The following is a 21037-nucleotide window of genomic DNA, read 5'->3' as shown; positions in this document are numbered from 1 at the left end:
AATGGGTAAGATAATTACCGTCTTTATTCAAATTTGAGTGTAAAGTGTTGAATTTAAGCACGAATGACAGTTCAGAGGATTCTCTTTGAAGTGAAGTGTCGAAAGTGTCCATCCGCTATGTACACTGGACAAACGTCTCAGACACTTTGCCAAAGGATCAATGCCCACAAAACAGATATCAGACAGGATCACAAAGAAAAAACAGTTTCTTGCCATTTCAACCAGAAAGGACATTGTCTCAATGACTTGATTACCTGCATCCTGCTTCAAAGACCTTTTAAGACTTCACTTCAAAGAGAATCCTCAACTGTCATTCGTGCTTAAATTCAACACTTTACACTCAAATTTGAATAAAGACGGTAATTATCTTACCCATTACAAAGATAGCTTCCCCAATTATCACCTCTAATATCATTAGCTCACAGACATTTACCTCCCCTCCTTCCCTCTCCTCCATCCCCCTTCTGTTCTGAAATTTGATTTGTCCTTTTCACATGTGTTCATTTTTTTTTTAAATTACATCCTTTGGTATATATGGTTATGACAATTTTCTTCCACTATTTGATCTGAGGAAGTGGGTCTGGCCCACGAAAGCTCATCACCTATTAAACCATCTTGTTAGTCTTTAAAGTGCTACACAGTCCTGTTTTTTGTTTGGGGGGGAAATAGTCACTGAAAAATTTAACATGGCAAATAATTTTTTTACTTTTAAATTTTGATGCTCATGAATTGAGAAACGATATGCTTGGGTGATGTTGTGAGCAGGCACTGTACTGTCGGTATATATCAGTCAAACAATCTCCATCCAAAATTACAACATTCACGCTTTTCCAGCCTGGCTGAGACTGTAATTACACTGATGTATGTGGTTGTTTGTGAGATAGACAAATATGTACTACTGCATACTGTTTTCTAAAGTCAAATGCTTTGAGCCATAGCTACCCAAGAGTCTGCTTATCTTCTAGTGCTACCATTGCAATAGAGATCAGCTGCAAGGGTTGAGTTAGCAGTCTTGAGTTAGCTTATTTTTAAAACACTGCGGCTGGTAGAGGGCTCTTCACCAAAAATACTTAGGTCTAGAATTCACTTCCCTTCTTGGTGCAATAGAGCTTCGGTTGATTGACTTTCATAACATGATGCAACCTCTTTTTTCTCAGACTTCGGACACAGTTGTTGGGGGGCGGAGGCTACCTTGGTCTTGGAGTCCTGGATTCGATTCTCTGCTCCCCATGGACTTCCTGTGTCACCTCAAGCAAACAGTTTGACTGTGACTCTGTTCCCCATCTATAAAGGGAGAGATACTTTCCTATCAGGGCGGTTGTGAGGATGAACTCAATAAAGATTTTGAGCTAGTCTGATACCATGGTGATGAAGTGAGCCAAAAAGATTCATGAGCTACATGGGACTTCTGATGCACAGGAAGAGTCCAATGATGACCAAGTAGTCCTGTGTTTGTACAGCACCGAGTAAGCTGGGGCCACAATTCCAGCTGAGAATATTACTTATAAATTACTTTGATATATATGGACTAAAAGTGCCTAAAGAATAGGAACTCTTAGTATAAATCCAGATTAAACTACATTTATGACCTAAACAAAAAATAGTAGGTAATAAGGTGAAAATTTTAAATCCTTTACATTTTGAACCCAAACCAGGTTTCCAGATCTGGGACACTACTTTATTCACTTCCTGAGCACATCTGAGGGTGTTGTTGCATATTTCTTGCCTGTGTGTCATCAAAGGTGCAAATGCACTGATATTACCAGTATCACAGGTGTTGTTACAACAATCTCATGCATATTTGTTGAGGTAGCTCAGTGGCAACACCAGTGCAGCTACCTTGTTGTCCAAAAACAAGTAACAAAATGTCAAAGTGTAGACAAGGCCACATTTCTAGTTCAGCTCTTGTCAGAGAGATGCTGGTCGGTTAAAACATGCAAAGGTTATATAGTTGCAAGAATGCAAACAAGATGGGAAAGCAAAGAAGTTTACATAGCTTCTGGCTTTGCACACATTTTACACTCATAGAACTTGAAAACACCTTCATTTTTTAAACTGCAAATTTGCAGATCATTAGCCTGTAATGTGCACTAGTGCCTTTGGGTCTTCTGAAACAAAAATGAAAAATGATCTCATTAAGGCTGGCCTAATAGTCGCAGCACATACAGAAGACCTAAGTTTGATTACTGATCTCATTCTCCTTTATCCCTGGGCTGGCAACAATTGGAACTGTGGATACTGTAGTAGTAATACATGTAGATGGGAGTGGGAATTATCTAATACTTTTTATATTGAAATCTGCTGCTAATTAAAGTGTGTGACTGACTCCACAGGGAGTGCTCTGTGATCCCTTTAGCCAGATGGCTTTGATCCAGGCTCTTGGTAGGGACTCACAAGGCCTCTCTAAAGAAACATAGGCATGGTCCTGAGCTCTTTAAACACATTATACTTAAATTATGTGGAAGGGACTGTACAATTATACAACACTGCCCTTCCTTGCCAAGGCCACCCCAATCTGAATAGGGGGGGTTGTGCAGCTTATTTATTTTTATATTTGTTTTTGCCGCCCCTACACATTCAGTCCTCTGTGAACTGACTATAAGTAGCTTTATTGCAGATTTTGTTAGGGGAAAGCTAGGGGGAAGGTTGGCAGATGGTTTGATATGTTGACATCTTGGGTGGCTTTTTTAAGGGTGGGAGAAAGAGGAGGCAATTCTTTGTTTTATTTGCTTATCCCTTCTGTCCTAAATAAATTTAATTTGAGGTGGTGGGAGGGAAGGGAAGTTGATCCTGCCAGTGCAACCCAGACCAGAGGGCCCTGGAGCTGCAAAGTTCAGCCTGAGGAGATGAAGTTATAGCAGTGCAAGTTATCTACTACCTCAGAGTTAGCTGGTTATGATAGCCAAGTACCAAATGCACCAATTTAGTACTTCTGGATATTCTCCTTTAGTGACTTTGGCTTGCCAATGGAATGTATAGTTGACCTGCCTCTTCTGAAATCTTTGAGGAAAGCAGAGGTGTAATCAGTTTCTACACTTGCCTCAGGATGATTCAACCAGAGCCATCTGTGCCCAAAAGCTTAGAACAGGGTAGTACAATTTTCATCCCTGATGCCAGAGGAACTGAAACCCCAGTCCCATAAACTGAAATGATTAGTTATATTTCCAATGCATTATTTTTTTTCAGTTCAACCTTTATATCTTTCTGGTCTTTGGCTTCTCTCCTCAGACTGCCAATAGTGCTGGTGGTAAGGACAACATGTCTATCAAAAACAGGGACGCAACCATTGAACTCATTTGACATAAGCTACAGAAATTCCTTTTGATAATGACTGATCTGTCTCTACCACTCTGAGCTGAATTTGAATCGTTTGTTGAATATTCTGCTTTTAAATGTATCTCATTGTGGATTTACTGTATAAATTCAAAAGCACAAACAATTATTGAAAAAAAGGATGCACCAGTCACATATTGGGTCATCTTAAAAACCGACCCATCTGAATGGGAGTTAGGTGACCAGTTGTCCACAGAAAGGATGGGCAACAACTTTACCATTGAATGTATAGAAGGATGTTAGATGATGAAGGGATAGTCAGTCGAGTACCGGTGGCAAAATATTGCAGTACAGATAGTTGAGCCAGCAACTGGAAGTAGTTGGATTTGGTTGCTATCTTTGCCCCACTCATATTTTTAATATAAAAATGTGTTGTTCCAGGATGAACACAAGTGAATAGAATCAGATCAGGTGAATCTAAGCAAATGTAGTGATAAAATACTAAGTTTTCTCATCTCTGAACAGAAGTTAGTTGAAGAAAATTATGAGCATCCATTACTAGACTGAACTCCGTTTTCTTTAATGTTAATGAGAAGCAAAGTGGTAGAGCTCTGTAGTTACAGTTATTCTATCTTTCATGAAATTATACTTGACCAAAAAGCAGATAAGAAAGGATTGAGTGAGCAACACCAGAAGCTTCTAAATGGCACCTCAATTTTCTCTTTGAAAATAAACAAATACGTTTTATAGTTCTGGATTTTACCTAACAGAAATGGACTACATGGCTTGAAAGAAACAGTCCCTAGTTATGAGTGACTGAATGTTGTTAGTTTCTCATATGTAAAAACAATCTTTGATTTATATGATTAAAAATTCATAGACAAAAATAGTATGTTCAACATTTTCATATCGCCCATTTGTAATAGCGTTCATATGAGTGTAAGGTGCTCCATAATATCAGCCCAGAGAGTTTGAGATCTTTGTAACAGTAAAAACATAAAGGACCATATCTGATTGGTGAACATCTGTTCAACTCCACTGACTTCAATGGAATAAAACCAATATACATAGGCTGATAATCTGGCTACAGATTTACTGCCCAGGCTGCTGTCTAAGTGAAATTAGGTATTTGGGCTTATATTTCTTGACATAGTCATGCAGACGAGAAGAAGTTTTGCACATTTCTACTGAAAACTCAGTTGCTTGAGAGACACTTTATAAGAACTTGCTAATATTTTCTCTTTAGAAACAAAATATTTTCTAAGTTTATCAAACTGAGATCAGTTGGTAAAAGAAATATACTTGTATTTTTGTGAAATATATAAATACAGAGGGTTAGAAACATGCAAAAAGGTGTACAGAGAGACTTAAAAAAAAGTGTTAGTTCAAATAGCATGGACAAAATTCAGTCAAAAGGTGGGATGAAACATATAAAAAGTCCATTTCAAGAAAACAAAAACCCTTGTCTTTAAATATTGTTAATTCTTTTGCATAAAAATGTAGAACTTAACAACATCCTTTCTTTTAAAAGAATTAAAAATATATGTAAACAACAAGCAAGAAGACAAAACACATCAAAAATGGAATAAAAAAAATCTCCAAAAGACAAGAAGTTAAAAAAAGAGGGGAGAAAAAGATTTTCAGGGATCCTTGTCATGCAAATCAGTTTGGCGGCAAAAAAATACCTTCATCTTCAGCACCGTCATTATCACCTAAATCATCTGTCTGTTTCTTTGTTAGGGGACCTAGGATTGAGAATGGAGAAAATGGAGGGAAAAAAAAGACAATTCAAGAATATACAAGACTGAGGAAAAATAGTCAATATTAAATTCCCAAGGATGTTTCAAGAAAAACATTTTGGGGGAGGTTCTTAGTTAAAAAATACAACTAACACAGTTTTGTTCTGTTTTTTAAAATTTATACCAAAATCTCTCCTGTAGGATATGACTATTGGAAACATTGAGCATGAGAAGCAAATAGTGCCTGATACTTTACATTAAAAAATATAAGAGTTAAAGGAAATGTTGACTAAAAGCATACCCACCACAAACAAATAACCAGGAACAATGTTTATCTCCTTTATTTTTAAATTTGAACTGGTGGTGAGAAAAACAAACTAAAACCAAATTTGATTTTATATTTCATGAACTAATATTGCTGATAAATTTCTTGACACCTGGCAAAAATAAATTTTTCTGTAGAAAGTAAAACAAAATTTCTGAGATCAAGCATTTTAACTCCCGCTTATAAAAAGGACAAGCATGGGTTTGGCTTTTTTTTAAATTAATTTATCCCATTTTAAATACAGATGTGGACTGAAAATTTCCTGCAACCTTTGACAACCTGCTAATATATTCATTTAAAAATATGAAAGTCCCAAAGAGGGCTTTAGAAATAACAGGTGAAATCTTTGTCCTACTTAAGCCAATGGGGGCTATATTTTCCATTGACTTCTGTGGGACTAGGATATCACACAATCTATATAAGCAACATTTAAAACAGAGTCTCCGCATAGGCAGGGCATCTAGCATCTTACAATCAAAACCAAGAATAATGGAATTAAATTTTTATAATTCTGTTCCACATTCCATGCTAACACAAGTACCATTAACATGAAAGGAGATTCATCATTCTTTGCAGCAGAAAAAAATGCCCTTCTCTCTTAGCAAGTAATAAAAACAGAGCAGAAGAAAAGTCAAGGGCTGTAATGAAAATATTACCATATATCATGTATTCTACACACTTATGCACAAGCACACAACAGTTGGAACTCAGTTTTTCTTTCTCTTTTTCAGAGCTATCCAATCTCTATGACATTTTGTAATTTGCATGCAAAAAAAAGCAATCAGTACAAACACAGGAATCAAGTTAAAAATGCAGCCACGCGCAGAGTTGAAAACAAGAACTTTCTCATGCATAAAACAGACAAAAACAAGAACAAAGATGAAAGGTGTATGTTGATATCTACAGTACATGTAGGCAAGAGGCACACATTAACTTTAAGCACACTGAATGATGGAGTATTAAAACATTTGTATTTTTAAAAGTTCCATTTATTTCTCTTACGTTGTAGAATATTTGTAAATCATCATTAAGTCTGAAATCTGAGCAAAGTACACTATATTTCTAAATATTTCACTTAAAAAATCTGAAAGTGTTGTTTATATTGCACCAGATGCAAGTGTTTGAGAAACAAATAACCCATGATGCACCATGGAATTCTACTTGTGAATTTAGAAACCAGACCATATAGTTGAAAACCACAGTTGAATACCTTAATTACTGCATCAGTAAGGGGAATAGTTTCAAGCTCATTCTAAATAAAGAACTATGGAATTGTACATCATAAACTGAACAAGGGATTTTTACAATTGCACCTGCAAGCAATCATTCTGTTTAATTCGGAAGCTTTGTGAATGCAACAGCTTCTGCTAATGGAAATCCTCAATATAATCACTACAAAACGTGATATCTGCATAATGTGACCCTATCTAAATGCAGGTAGCACCCTAATGATTTGCTGCCATTATTCTCATATCATAACTGCTATACTCTCCAAAAAGGACAAAACCGCTAATGATAGCAAGAGAACTAGAAAAATTATTCACATAAAAGTATATTTTCAGTGTAGCATATGGGGAAGAATTAACAATTACCAATTCTAAGAGATATGGAGTAACAGAAACCAGAGATGGCCTGTTACAGTTAAAAATATGTATTTTGTTTAAGGGTTTCTTGACAACTTTTACATTAAAACGAGTGTCCCACTGGCAAACCTAGAGATATCTGGGAAGACAAATGGCTCATTTAATTCTATTAATAATTAGTAAAGGGATTGTTCTCTCTCACAGACATTTAATTGCAAATAAAAGGATGATCAGTGCCTTATTATAAGTGATGTCCCTCATAGAGAATCTTGTGTTTCATGTCTGTCTAAAATCAATATAATCCCATATCTGAAACAGCAGTTATAGAAAGAATCAAACACTGCTATATAAAGGTACCATCCTATGCTGCAAAATGATGCACAGTAGAAGTGAAACACATCCCTAACAAATGAGCTTCGCTTCTATTTTTCATCAAGTTGTCTCTTACTTTGAAATTCAGTTAGTCACTTTGATAGTCAGCTTACTATGGGGCCACAAACAGTAGATCCAGGTCCTAGTAACAGTGGGAAATATACCATTAATGGAATCTAATCATCTTAAACATATTTCAGGCTGGCACAGTTTAACATGGTTTGACATCAAGTGTGATCCAAGAAGCCCAGATTTTCATTTATTCTAAAATTAACAGTTGAGGCCCATTGTTGACTGGGCAAAGTCTTTTTGCATAGATTAAAATTATAGAAAAGTTAAAGAAATTAAATATATGTAATATAATTTTATATTAATATGCTTGCAAAAGGGAAGTAAAAGAACAGTTTCAAATTTGTAAGATTTGAACTTCAAACATTATTCATTTTATTGAATAATTACCATACATAGTAAATTTGAATCAGAAATTTGTAAAGCTTCCATTACTCTTTCTGTAACTAATTTGAATTATTTTGTAATTTGTAACAATAAACATTTTCTTTGCACTAAAATGACAGTTGAATAGGCAACTTGATTGTAATTTTGTTAGCAAATATTTTTATGAACTCTAATCATAATAGTCATTAGTTTTTCGGCATATTCCAGTGTAAATAAGTAATACATTCAGCTAATTTAAGTGGCAGGATTGTTTATGCAAAATTTGGTATCTGTAGGTAATCCTGAAGTATGACTTTATTTTGCACAAACAAAACCACAAACAAACTCGATCTTCAAAATGCATAGTAGATAAAGCTCCACAAACTTCTTCTCCTGGTGGGGAGAATTCATTTCTGATGATGGAAGGTAGACATGCTATTGCCCTCTGTCCCCTGGACATTCTTCCTAGATAGATAGTAGGTGTAATTTCTAGTATGACCTTGACCAGTCCTGAAAAATTGATTGGCTGCACCATCCACTTTGGCAATAGCCCCTTCAAAGCAACAAAAAAATGCCTACCTCTTTGGATATACTTTTTGCTACTGGAGATCTACTTCTGAGGTGATTGATGTGGTGAAAACCTGAATCATGGTATAACAGTGTTTCAAAGGCCTCTGTGACTATCAGTACATACCTACTTGTCAGATGTATTGTGAGGCATAATGTTTGTAAATACTCTGGTCCTTGGATGAAAGGTTTGTTTAAGTTCTGTTCCTCATGTGACTGTCTGAACCATTAATTCCAAAAGAAAGGCAGTGCAACTGTGATATTTTAAAGAAACAATGGCAATTTTTTGTTTGGATATTCATCTTAGGTACCTATAGCACACATACTACCTGGCCCAGAACCATAGTACCTGAGGTTAGACAATTGGAAACCACTAAAGCAATGATGGAGTTTGCAGACTTTGTGTTTTTTGCTTCAGCAGTGCTTCTTATTCCAATATAGTAAATAATGCCAACTCTTTCCTTATTCTCAGGAATGACAGCCTCCACTGATTAATAGTGTTGCTGGGTCTGCCTAAGAGGTTATGTTAATAAGACAAGGGCTGAGGCCTGTAATCCTTACACAGGAAAAACTCCCACTGAAGTAAATGTGAGTTCTCCTCAAGCAGAGAGAAAATAAATCCTCATGGAAAAAGCCTGAAGAATGTAACAGACAAGAATATCTGTTCACTAAAAAAAATTAAACCAGCTCTGAAATTGTATGGCAGGGACATAATTCTCAGTTAGATTCAAATAAATATTTATAGAAAGTTTGTGTATTAAGCTATATTTTGTCTGGAATAATTTCTGCAGCCATTTAGTCTTTATTAGAGTCTATAGGGCTTTTCAATTGGGGAAGTATTGGTTTTGATTTTATATTTTGTGGAGGTGTCAAAAGCCAATTAAATAGAATTAACTAAATGGTCATGAGACAAAGAAGACAGAGTACCATAAAATAAAGTCTGCTAACTTTTCAGAGTTACCAGTCTACTAAATTTTATATATACGTGACTTTATATCCATTTTTTTTTCTTTCTGATGTTCCACTTGGCCTGTTAGTATCCTTGATAAATGATCACTATTTCCTTATTTTTTCATTCATCCCACCTAACACTGGCACATCTGGCAAGAAAAATAATCCCTTTATTAAGTTTATAAACTAGTCTTCAAAACAAAGGAGCAGCTCATTGGTCTGTACCACGTTTTAACGATCTCTTCTGCTTTCTTTATGCGATAAATATTGGTACAGTGAGCAAGTATCTTATATTATGGAAAGAGACTGAAACCTCTAAAATGCTAATGCAGGGGTGATTTATTTTATCACAAACTCTATAGGGTTTAGTTTCCCATTGTAGCATACACAGATCATTAATATTAATGGCAAAGTAGACCCATGTCAACCGAAAAGAGAGAGAAAGTGACTACTGCATTTTATGTCTCATCAAGACAATGAATAGTTTTATTGCAAAAATATAAGAACACTGTGTGTAAGGAGAACTCCTAATGAACTCTGAACTCATTTAATTCCAGAATAGTAGTGCTGACATTACTGAAAACATAATTCACATTCTTCACTCTGACTAATCAACTGATGCTAAGAAAGGTTGCCATGCTTTTTAACATCTCTATTACTGACCACTCTATGCTTACAGTGTAGTCTCCTTTTTTCAAAAGAATAAAAATATTAGCATTTTGTGCAGTTAACCGAAGAATAATTATGTACTCAAAAATAAATTCATATCCATCCATATTAACGCTACCTTTTACCATTCCCTTTGTTGCAGGACTATTTTATTTGATTCATGGAGCATTTTAGCTCCCAAATACATTAAAGATGATTCTAAATTCTCTTTATGGTCTTGATTCAGGAGAAATTATCCATGGCCTTTTGTGTCATGTACGCATTTGAAAGGCATGAAAGTTGTGGATGTTATTAGCTTTTGGCCTGGCAACCCTAATCATTGAAAATTCATACTTTCACATAGTTACAACTTTGTTTAACAAAAAAAGCAAAAATCTTTACTTGAACTGAATGGAGCTACACTGATTTATACAGGCTGTGGATCTAGCCAAAATGTTCTGTTGTCATAATAACAGGACAGGAAAAAAGGGTATTTTACCCTGTGTATAAGTAGCCTCTGGAGATCAGGTAATCACTAATGATGATTCTTTGAATGCTTGAGTGTAGATGACTATAATTCGTGGATTTAGATTTTCTGTCTCATAACTGGAAAAGAGTGAATGTGATTTTAACAATGGAACAATATGGGTACTGCCAAGATTCCTTAAGTGGGTTGATTCATTTTGGAATTCTGTGTCAACATTAATTGGCCCTTACCAGTTACAAAATTATTATATATTTACCTTTATTTTAGGCGAGCTTCAATCCATCTACTACTTTGTGTTCATCATTAGTATAGAAGTTTTGGTTTGGACATTTAAAGAACTCTGAAATAAAATGTTATTTGTTCATTTTAAGCTCTTGGGGCTATAACATAATAGCTAAAGATGCCATTTCCAAACACTAGATAATGTGGACTCCAACTAGAGCACATTCAGATTATTTTTAAAAAACCCACACATTAGTATTTGTCACGTTTAATTTTTTTTAATTAAATTTTGGGCTGGCATCAAGATGTTTACATTCCACTATACTCATCGTTTGCTATTCTCAAAATCAGGTATCTGACATATTGTTTCAAGTATATATGTTTACATATTGATACAAGTCTTTATGACAGTTGCCTATTTAAATATTAGGATAAATTGGAAAAATCCATTATGATGGTCATTTAGGCCATGGCTACAATAGGAAAGTATTTTGAAATAAGTAAATATGACTCAACTTCTGATTTAACAAATTCAAATGAATGTGTCCACATTAAAAGGAAGATTCAAAATGAGTCCAAGGCAGGCTCCATTAATGCGGACATGGTACCTTGGACATGGAGCCCAAGGAAGCACTGGGAAGTAACTAGTTTGAATTACTCTGGGGAGTAATTATTTCAGAATAGCAGCACAAGAGTGTCCATGCTACCGATGTTTCAAAATAACAATTTTGGAATTAGTGTTACTCCTGATGAAAAGCAGAACAAATTTCGAATTCCATGGCCTGTTATTTCAAAATAATGGGTTCTGCAGTGCGGACACTTTACTTATAAATTCGACCTTGGGGGAGCATTATTTCAAAATAAAGTCTTGTGTAGACCAGGGCTTACTGAATGGTGGCATAAAATCTTTTATTAATTAAAAACACAAAAAGCAGCTGGGGGAAGATATAGAACCAGAAATTCTTTTGGAGGCTCCCACACTGTAACTGGGGAATGCGATTGCAGAATGTGTAGGCTCACAGTGCTAACAGCAATGAAGTTCTGGCAGCAAGCCCACCATGGACCACAGCTACAAATTACTGGTGCCATTGCTATTGGTACCTGAATCTGTACTGCTTGATTTTGTAAACCAGTGATCCCTTTCTTCATATTTGTCTTATGCAATTATTTTCAATTGTTTATTATAATTACATTAAAGAAATCAACAGCATTGTGTGGTACTTATCACTGCCTTCAAAACCCAGCCTCCCTCTTCCTGCTTGTCAAGTGTTGTCTCATTCTAGGTCTCCCTCTGCAATGATGTGTGCTTTAAAAGCCCATTTATCAGCTTCTCATACAATGTGGTGTTCTATGCTGTCCCTTAAACAAGATGAAGACTCTTCCAGAACTTATCCATAAATCTCCCACCCTCTACACCAGTGGTTCTCAAACTTTTTGGCCAATGGCCCACCTAGCTCAATGCAAATGTTTACGTGGACTACCGCTTGCTAATGGAAATTCGTTGTTAATTACATAATTACACCTGACCCATTTTGCTAGTGCTCTAACTAGGAGAACCATTTAATTTAACCAGTAAGAAAGGAAATATTAATTTAAATTATTAAACAGATTAAGTGTTTTAACTTTCTCATTTTAGTTTATCAAGCTTCATTTTAAATAAAGTAAAATATTAATTAAAGTAAAATTAAGTAAAACAACACAAAAGGTTTCAATATTTTCTTTATTTATGGTTGGGAATCCTTTTTTGGGATGGGACCACTGACTCACTGAAAAATCAGTTGGGGGCCAGACAAGTGAGAAACAAAAAAACACCTCCCAAAACCCCCAACACTCACTTATGTGGCCCCCAACTGAGACAACTCACTCCTCTAGTGCTCCAGCCCCACAGGAGAAGGCAAGGGACAGGGAAGACTGCGGTTAGGGGCTTCCCATAGGACTGATTTACTCTTCTGGGGTTCCAGGGTTACTGGATTTTGTGGACCCCCTCAGGCTCTGGGATGGGGACAAAAATGAGAGGTTCAGTGTGTGGGACAGAGTTGCCAGAGAGTCGGATAGGGATGGGCGTGCAGGAACTGGGTGAGAGTTGGATGTAGGTGAAGGAGAGGGTGTGAGATCTGGATAGGCGGTAGGGTGCAGTAGCAGGCTGGGAGTAGGGTGTCTGGCAAGGGGGAAGGTGCAGGAGCAAGAGAGGGTGGAGGAGCAGCCAGTGGGGAGGGTGGAGGAGCAGGCGGGGGGAAGAGTGAGCTTTGGGGATAGGATGTGTGATAATACCACAAATAACTACTAAAAAGCCCGACCTATGAGAATCTTACTGAATTGATGCACTTGCAAAGTTAAAAGATTATATTTTACATTTCCTATTTATTTATATTTTCTAACTTAACTGTATAATTGTTGTTCTTCCCATCTGTTTTCTTTTCCATCTTTAACTCCCAGCAATTTTCTGTACATGCCACTGAAATAAATCATAAAACACAAATGACAAAAATATTAAGAGTCACCATTCTTGCTAACAGCTTGTTTGAGATTTCCTCCAGCCCTTTATCTCTCTTCTCTGAAGAAGTGGGTTTTGCCGACAAAAGTTCACAATACTCTATATATTTGTATGCTTTAATATGCTACAAGACTTGTCTCTTCTCATACATGCAACCTGACCCTGCTTAAAAGCCCATTTCCAAATGCACTGTCCAGAAGAGGGCCTCAGATATAAATGTGGTATGACAAGAAATTGGATTCCACTTTGACCAGTACAATTGCTATTGGACCATATGATTGTGTACACTTCAACTGTTCATAAAAATACATTTTTAAGAAGAGACAATTCTAGCATCATGTGTCTCTACAAAGGCTAAGCGTCCTTGCCTTTGTTTCCACATTACATAATTCTCCTCTAATTAATCTTCAGAACCTATACGCAGCTAGGCTAAGGCCTTTGTGAATACTTTGTGATCAAGTATCATAGTTACACCTGCCAGTGAACTACAGGTTCAAAAATATAGGCAGAAAATTGATTTACTAATTGCACACACAAGGAAGCCACTTTTTGTGAAAGCTTACTCGTTTCATTATGTATTCTTTGTATCACCAAACTGACTATCCTGGCAGTGCTTAACTATCCAATGCTATTTTGTTTTATGCCAGGATATTGCTAAATTGTTAAGACAGTGTAAGTAAACTCTAGATTTATATGGGTGTAAATGACATCAAAACAGGGTACAATAGTGCTAAATTTTGCAAGAGAAGGTACACCAGAAGCATGGAATTTTATTTTATGTTGCTTATGATATTGTCACTAATATTTTGTATGAGCCAACTATAAATCCTTACAGGACTATAATGAAAGAATATATCAGGCACTGTGGCCTTCAAAGCTTTCCTTTCTATAGAAGCCAGCCATTTTAAGGAAAAATACCAAAAATGCTTTTATCCTTGCAAATAAATTATGCTCTTTATGAAGTTTATGAAGAATATCTTAGCAAACAGTCTCCTCATTCGTGAGACATACAGAAGACTGAGAAGAGCATTCTTTTTCGAGGTGGCAAGTATTCTATTCCCAGCACAGTGCAGCAGACAAATGTGTCACTTTGGGGTGAAGTGGCTGGAATATACTGATCTTCTCTCACAACAGAACTCTAATAATTTTAGAACACAATGTTTAAATTAATGGGCAATGCACTGCATTTAAATAAAGGCCCAAACATTTGGGCATATGAGTCCCATGGATTTTGATGGAACGTTTTATGCGATTGAAGTATGCTGTGTGTCTAAGCAGCACCTGCAGAATCAGTCTGTACCATCAAAAACACCTAGTAAAAATTCAATGGATTGTGATAGCATTTACAAAATGTGTCAGAAGACCCAATTAAATTTTATTTTTGTAGTCATGATCACTGCTTTCTGGTAATAAGTTAGGTAACTATCAATCTTTTTTATATTCTCGGTATTAATGTTCATAAAACGGACTAGAGGAGTGAAGAAAAAAATCTTAGTTTGGCAATCAATCCTTCTGGCTCGGTTTAGTACTAGAAATCACCACACATACATATTGTAACTCATGATGTAACATCCTGGTTAACTGGTTAAACATAACGTGTAACCAGTTAACTGATTAAAAGGGGGGGCTGTGCCGGGTGCCACTTCAGCCCAACTGGGCTAGAGCAGCCCCCACCTGCCCATCGTGGCTGGGCTGGATTGACCCTGACTGTGTTGCCCCCGGGCCATGCCTGCTGTGGACACGGGCTGTTCCAGCCAGGCTGCAGCGCCACTGCCTAAGGTGCATTTCGAGGGGTTGGAAAAGCCCCTTGCATCACCCATTCACCAGTTAACCATTCACGTCCCTAATAGTAACTTTCTATCCACACTGTCTTTCATCACATCTACATCACAGATGCCAAAGTAAAAGGGAAAAATAGCAGGGTAATAAAACACACAAAATTAGAGTCTATGACCCTGGTTCACACCCAGTGGCACAGGAGAACAGTATAGACCATTGAGTAGGGTAGCAGTGTAAATAGTGCTGCCTCTCCCATAGAGATTCCATGGAGGAAGAAGCTTCAAATTACATTGAAGCTACACAGGAAACTATGGAAAAAAAATTCAAGGCAATAAAAAAATATGGCTGGATAAGGCTGAGGCCAGGTCTACACTAGGTACGAGCCGAGGCATGAGCCGAGCTTGGCAGCATCCTCACAGTGGGAGGTCAATGGGAGCAATGGTCCCATCTGCTTCCCTTACTCCTTGCATGACTATTATTTATACTCTTTTTACACATTCTATTAAGTATATCTCAGTGATATGATAAAATGTAGTTATTGTTTCCACAGTAGTTGGCTTTACAGCATTCACCAATCACAATCCAACCCCATCTGGATTCTTAGTCCATGCAGCTTTTAACATTTAACTTGCATTAATAATTCACTTTGTTTTACAAATATTCATATTCCAGAAATGGCACACAGCTATAATGAATTCATTCCTCCACAGCTGCTGTGTCAGCTGAATTCAAAGTGCATGGAATAATTTTGTGTGTTCATAAGCAAGGCTCGACAAATTATACAATATACTTGCCTGTGGAACCCGGAAGAGCAGGGTTCCAGCGATCTGCGCATGCGCAGATCGCCGAACAGTGTGGCTGGCGAGCAGAGCTCGCCGCAGTTCGATGAGCCCTGTTCATAAGTAATAGCCATGGCCTGCAAAGAAGTACACACATACTTAACTTGAAGCATGTAGTAGAATCACTGAAGGCTAAATCTTCAGTTAATATAAATGGGTATAGTTCCATTGACTTTGATGGAGCTACACCAATTTTCATTCTAAAGATTTGGGTCAACTCGTGCTTAAAGCTTAGCACATACAAATGTTGCCAAAATTGGGTTCTGAATTGGGTGTTACTGGGTGTTAAGGGATGAATCTGGTCCATTACTGGACTTCTAATAACTGGATAGTATTGAAGGTGCTCAAACAGCACACACATTTGATGTGAAATAACACAAAATGGTCAACATTTATAAATATATTCTTTATTCTATTTGGTATCTAGATGGGATACTGAACTCTTGTTAAAAATCTCAGTAAAGTAGCTCTAGAATTAGATGGAGGATATGAACTCTCTTTATTCTACAAACTTCCAAAAGCTCTTATTCAGCTCATCTGGTGGAATTGAAAGTTTGGAGTTCAGAGGTCCACAAGTCAAACTCCAGCAGAGGAAACTGGCCACACTGTCATTTATCAATAGTAAAATACTTTCCCTTTTTTCAAAGGTCTCCAACATTCATGCTTATTAAAGTGTGCACGGCATAATAATGGACAAAAGGATACTGTTGCTACGAGGAAGCTACACTTCTGACACCAGGTCATGAAGTCACCACCAACATTAAACTATGATTCCCGATGATCCCCACTGCTACCATCTGCTTAGACAGAATTCCAAATACATCTTCAAAATTCACCTAGCACAGCACTTCAAAAGCCACTGCTGTACTGGGGATATATTGACACTGTTGGAAGGCATGCAGCTGTGTTGTTAAGGGAAGAAAGCTCTAGCCTCTAGGGAGAAAAGCACTCCTTCACTTCCCTGCTCTAAGGCAATGTCTCTCAACCCTTCCTGATGATTGTACCCTTTTCAGAAGTCTGATTTGTCTTGCATCTCCCCAGGTTTCACCTCATTTAAAAGCTACTTGCTTATAAAATCAGACCTAAAAATACAAAAGTGTCACAACACATTATTACTGAGAAATTGCTTATTTTCTCAATTTTACCTTAAAATTGTAAAATAAATCAACTGGAAGATACGTATTGCACATATATTTCAGTATAGCATATGTAGAGCAATGTACACAAACCCTCATCTATGAAATGTTAATGTGTACTGACTTTGCTAGGACTTTGCTTGGTAGGTAGTCTAAAACCAGGCAAATACTTAGATGAGTTGATGTACCCCCGGAAGATGTCTGCACACATCTTAGGTGATGAGCTTTCGTGGGCCAGACCCACTTCCTCAGAGCTTTCTAATTTGGTTCAGCGGAGCTGAAGGCCCGCGCAGGCCCCTGAGCAAGGTGCAGGAGCTGGCTCCGTGCTCGCAGAAGGGGTGGGACCTTGGGTGGACGGGATGGAACTGCAGGCAGCCAACCCTCTGCGCTACACAGAGCATGGGGCACCCTTCTTCCAGCACTCAGAGCTGCACAGAGCATGCAGCATGGTGCTCTGGCCATGAATTAAAGGACCCGGAGCTCCCTTCATCATCACCACTGCAGCTGTAGTAGCTGTGGCCAGAGCCTCAGATTCCTTTGAATCGCCAAGCCCTGGGACAATTATCTCTCCCCCTCCAAAAGCAGGCCTGTTTAGGCACCATGCATGATGGTGTGTGAATGTATTTCTGCACCTGTACACAGAAGAACATACAATCGAATCGTACAGATAGATTGTTTCCCTAAGTTGTGAGCTTTTTGAGTCAGAAACTATATTCTCCTGTTTATGGGGACAGCACCTAGCTGTGAGTGCTACCAAAACAAGAAATGACAACATTCTATTTTTCTGTGTTGCACCACTTACACAGGTTTGTTCCATTATACAATAATAACACTTCAACTTAAATGTTTCTCCATAGGATTTAAGAGCATCTTTATAATACTCCTTAAGTGGGACCTTGGTCACCAGCTAAATTAAACATAATTGTAATTGCCCTCATTACCACACCTTTTGACAGAATCAGAGTGCATAGCTCACAGGAATTATGGTGGGACGCATATTTCCAAGGCTATCTAATGAAGTGTGAGGCATAGGGAGTAGAGCCTATCTTCTTATATTAAAAAGTTTGTATATACGAAGAGCAGAGGTTTAAGGCAGGAAAATTGAAAACATACTGGCACTGGAGTGTCATTGAACAAGAATAGTACAAGCAGTGTTCGAAGATTAGAAGGTTCAAATCCATGTAATTAAAAAGTCATTTGCATTCTGACATGCTTTCAACATTCGTGTAGCTCTTGTGTTGAAACTACTATTCACTTGTTCTGAATGTTATATTAAGCATTCCCATATGGATACATAAAGCTCTTATATTGAATGAAGAAATGAAAGGAAATCAGCACAGCATTTCTAATGTAGAAGTAGTAACAGACAAGTACAGAGACTCAGACCACGCATTTAGACAGCTGCAGTGGACTCCTACACAGGAACAGAAGGTTCAAAACAGATGCCAACTCTTTTAGCGTAGACCTTCTTCACCCACTTACTGGTTAATAGCTGATTATTACAATAGAGCACTGAAGTTAGCGAACAGGAAATAGCCAATAAAAATAGATTCCCAAAATGTCACGTCTGGATACACAGAATATTTTTTTTTAAAAGTACATTAAGTTTAAGAGAAAAATGTCAATATGGCCCTCGCTTTCCCTCTCACAATATTCATTAAGGTAAGAATTGACAGGTTGGGGACAACATAACATTTTTAATTCTCATCTAGTGACAGTGCCAACATTCTATGGAGAAAGGCAAAAATAATGCATGCCGGATAAAAATGTAAGGTTCCTCAGCATATGACAGAATGTTTTTTCACTTTAACATTTTCTCCTCAGAAGATGTATTTGTTTTTCATTTACTGTACAGATGTAATTAGCGCCAAAAAATTACTACACTGGGATTTTTAAAAACAGGTAATAGATTTTATACTGGGTATTCTACAGTAAACAATACTTTGTTCATAAAGCATCTGTGTACAACGCTCACATACGGATTTAAGAACCAACTTGACAGATACTGAAAACTTGTTGAAACTTATACAATTGGCCCACCTGTCTAGTGCTTTCATACTGTACTGACCTTCTCTCTGCCTTGCTGGCTCTCCTCTTCCCTCTACTATAATAAAATACCAACATATTTTATGAGAAGAAGAAAAGGGCCTACTTTGTGTAATCTTTTAAAGAAAATGTAAGCAGTTCAAAACTCCAGACATTGGCATTTCATTATTTTTGACTGTCAGTGCACAAAACCTTTTTAAATGACAGAATTCCTTTGCTACCTGATCTGTCACTTTTTTTTGTCCCAATTCACCTGTATGGGGCATACGTTTCTTTTATCCCCACAGAAACAAAACAGTGGAGCTATTTGGAAATCAAAAACTGTATTTAAAAAATGAACATTGAACTGCATGTTAATGTCTAATCTGGATTTAATGTGAAGAGTGGGAGAAATGCACTAAAATTGTAGAGCCACTGAAATAATCCAGGCACTCTGTGGTATGTTTGATAATTTTTTTTTTTAATTTTTAACTGCTCGTTCATATTGGAGTAGAATAATAGTGAAATGAAGTTTTTAATTATGCAAACTCGGTCACAACACGCACACAAACACTGCAGGAACTACTAAGTGAAATTCTAAAGCTTGGCTTAAGATTGTGGTCAAGCTAGATGATCACAATGGTCCCTTCTGACTTTAAAAAAAACTATATATTTTCCCATATATGTCCATGAAAATATATTTCAGTTTGAAACAGCAGGAACCACACTGAAGGGACAGAGCAATCAACCTGCTGATTCAATCCTCAACCACAGTGGTGAGATTGCAAATAAGGAAGCCAGTTAGAAGGATGATTGTCAGCGAACTATTAACTGGACCACACAGGCCTCTAACAGTTTCTTTGAATCTACGGAGCTGTGTAGGATTTGAACTCATGACCCTGTGACAACAGGCTTCAGAGACCATCAATATCCCTGTACTAGCCAGTCACACTAGAGATTAATATACTAGCTAAATGTCTTGTGGATTCACTTCTAGATCCAAGTTCTGCCTTGCTGTAAGAACTGATTTTAATGGGAACTACTCCCATTTGGAATGGGAATTGCAGCACTGAGTTTTGTTCCCAACTTCCTGGTTTGTACCCCAAACTTGCGATCTTGTACAGTCATAACAATGTGCATTCTACCCTCTTAAAGAAGATTAAGGGGGGACATGATAGCGGTTTTCAAATATCTAAAAGGGTGTCACAAGGAGGAAGGCGAAAATTTGTTCCTCTTGGTTTCTGAGGACAGGACAAGGAGTAATGGGCTTAAAGTGCAGCAGGGGAGGTTTAGATTGGACATTAGGAAAAAATTTCTAACTGTCAGGGTGGTCAAATATTGGAATACATTGCCAAGGGAGGTGGTAGAATCTCCCTCTCTGGAGATATTTAAGAACAGGTTAGATAGACATCTGTCAGGGATGGTGTAGATGGAGCTTGATCCTGCCTTGAGGGCGGGGGGCTGGACTCGATGACCTCTCGAGGTCCCTTCCAGTCCTATTATTCTATGATTCTATGATTAATATGGCAAACAGATCTTATAAAACCTCTCAGAACTATGGTATTTTACAGTATTAAAAAAAGACAAGCATCGCTATGATTTTCCGCTGTAAACTGACTCCTGAACAAAATTAAACAGGACAAGATGTTTGTTAAAATATATGCACAGTCAATTTCACAAGTACCATATTCACCAAAAAGGACAAAAAGTGCTTATTAACAGGCAGACTGCAATGATGCACAAGCAATTTCTTTTGTGCTACTGACATGACTGTCTCCCAGCTGCGGCTGCATTACATTTTGGCACTTACAGACTATTCTGCAAATTAAGCATATGCTAATGATACACCCACGAACTACAAACAGATCAGGGAAAAGATCTTCTCTTTGAAACAACAGACTTAAAGGATATTTTTCAACTTTTCTGTTGGAACTTTGTTTGGAAGCTGGTCCCACTGGGACAAAACAGGTCTGCTTTTTCTAACAAATGAAGGCAATTTAAATAAAGACTGAGCTGTTTTGTTCAGAACATGGCAAAAGGTTTCTTTCATGTGTCTCCTTGACAAGGGAAAACAATATTAGCACAACATGAAGTAAAAAAATTACATTTTTGTAATGGCAATACACATAAGAGCATTAAGCATGTTATTAATAATCACCTAT

The 21037-nt window shown here is 37.2% G+C and overlaps 1 protein-coding gene across 11 annotated transcripts in view; it reads right to left on the bottom strand.

Moving 5' to 3' along the window:
* The window catches only part of NLGN1 (neuroligin 1), a 676946-nt gene that overhangs the window by 366983 nt on the left and 288926 nt on the right, over positions 1 to 21037 (bottom strand). For 8 of the 11 annotated variants that reach the window (XM_075937978.1, XM_075937977.1, XM_075937975.1 and 5 more), the window contains one exon: positions 4959 to 5018. The exons of 2 other annotated variants lie outside the window; for them this stretch is intronic. In XM_075937978.1, the coding sequence (XP_075794093.1) occupies positions 4959 to 5018 (60 nt within the window). Of the gene's footprint in view, positions 1 to 4958; positions 5019 to 12986; positions 13058 to 21037 lie in introns of all 11 variants that reach the window. One more of the 11 variants, XM_075937984.1, reaches the window with a different exon arrangement.

Source organism: Pelodiscus sinensis, chromosome 10, assembly GCF_049634645.1.
Source record: "Pelodiscus sinensis isolate JC-2024 chromosome 10, ASM4963464v1, whole genome shotgun sequence".
Lineage (NCBI taxonomy): Eukaryota > Metazoa > Chordata > Testudines > Trionychidae > Pelodiscus > Pelodiscus sinensis.
The sequence above is the reverse complement of the archived record's forward strand: the minus strand, read 5'-3'. Positions and strand labels throughout refer to the sequence as shown.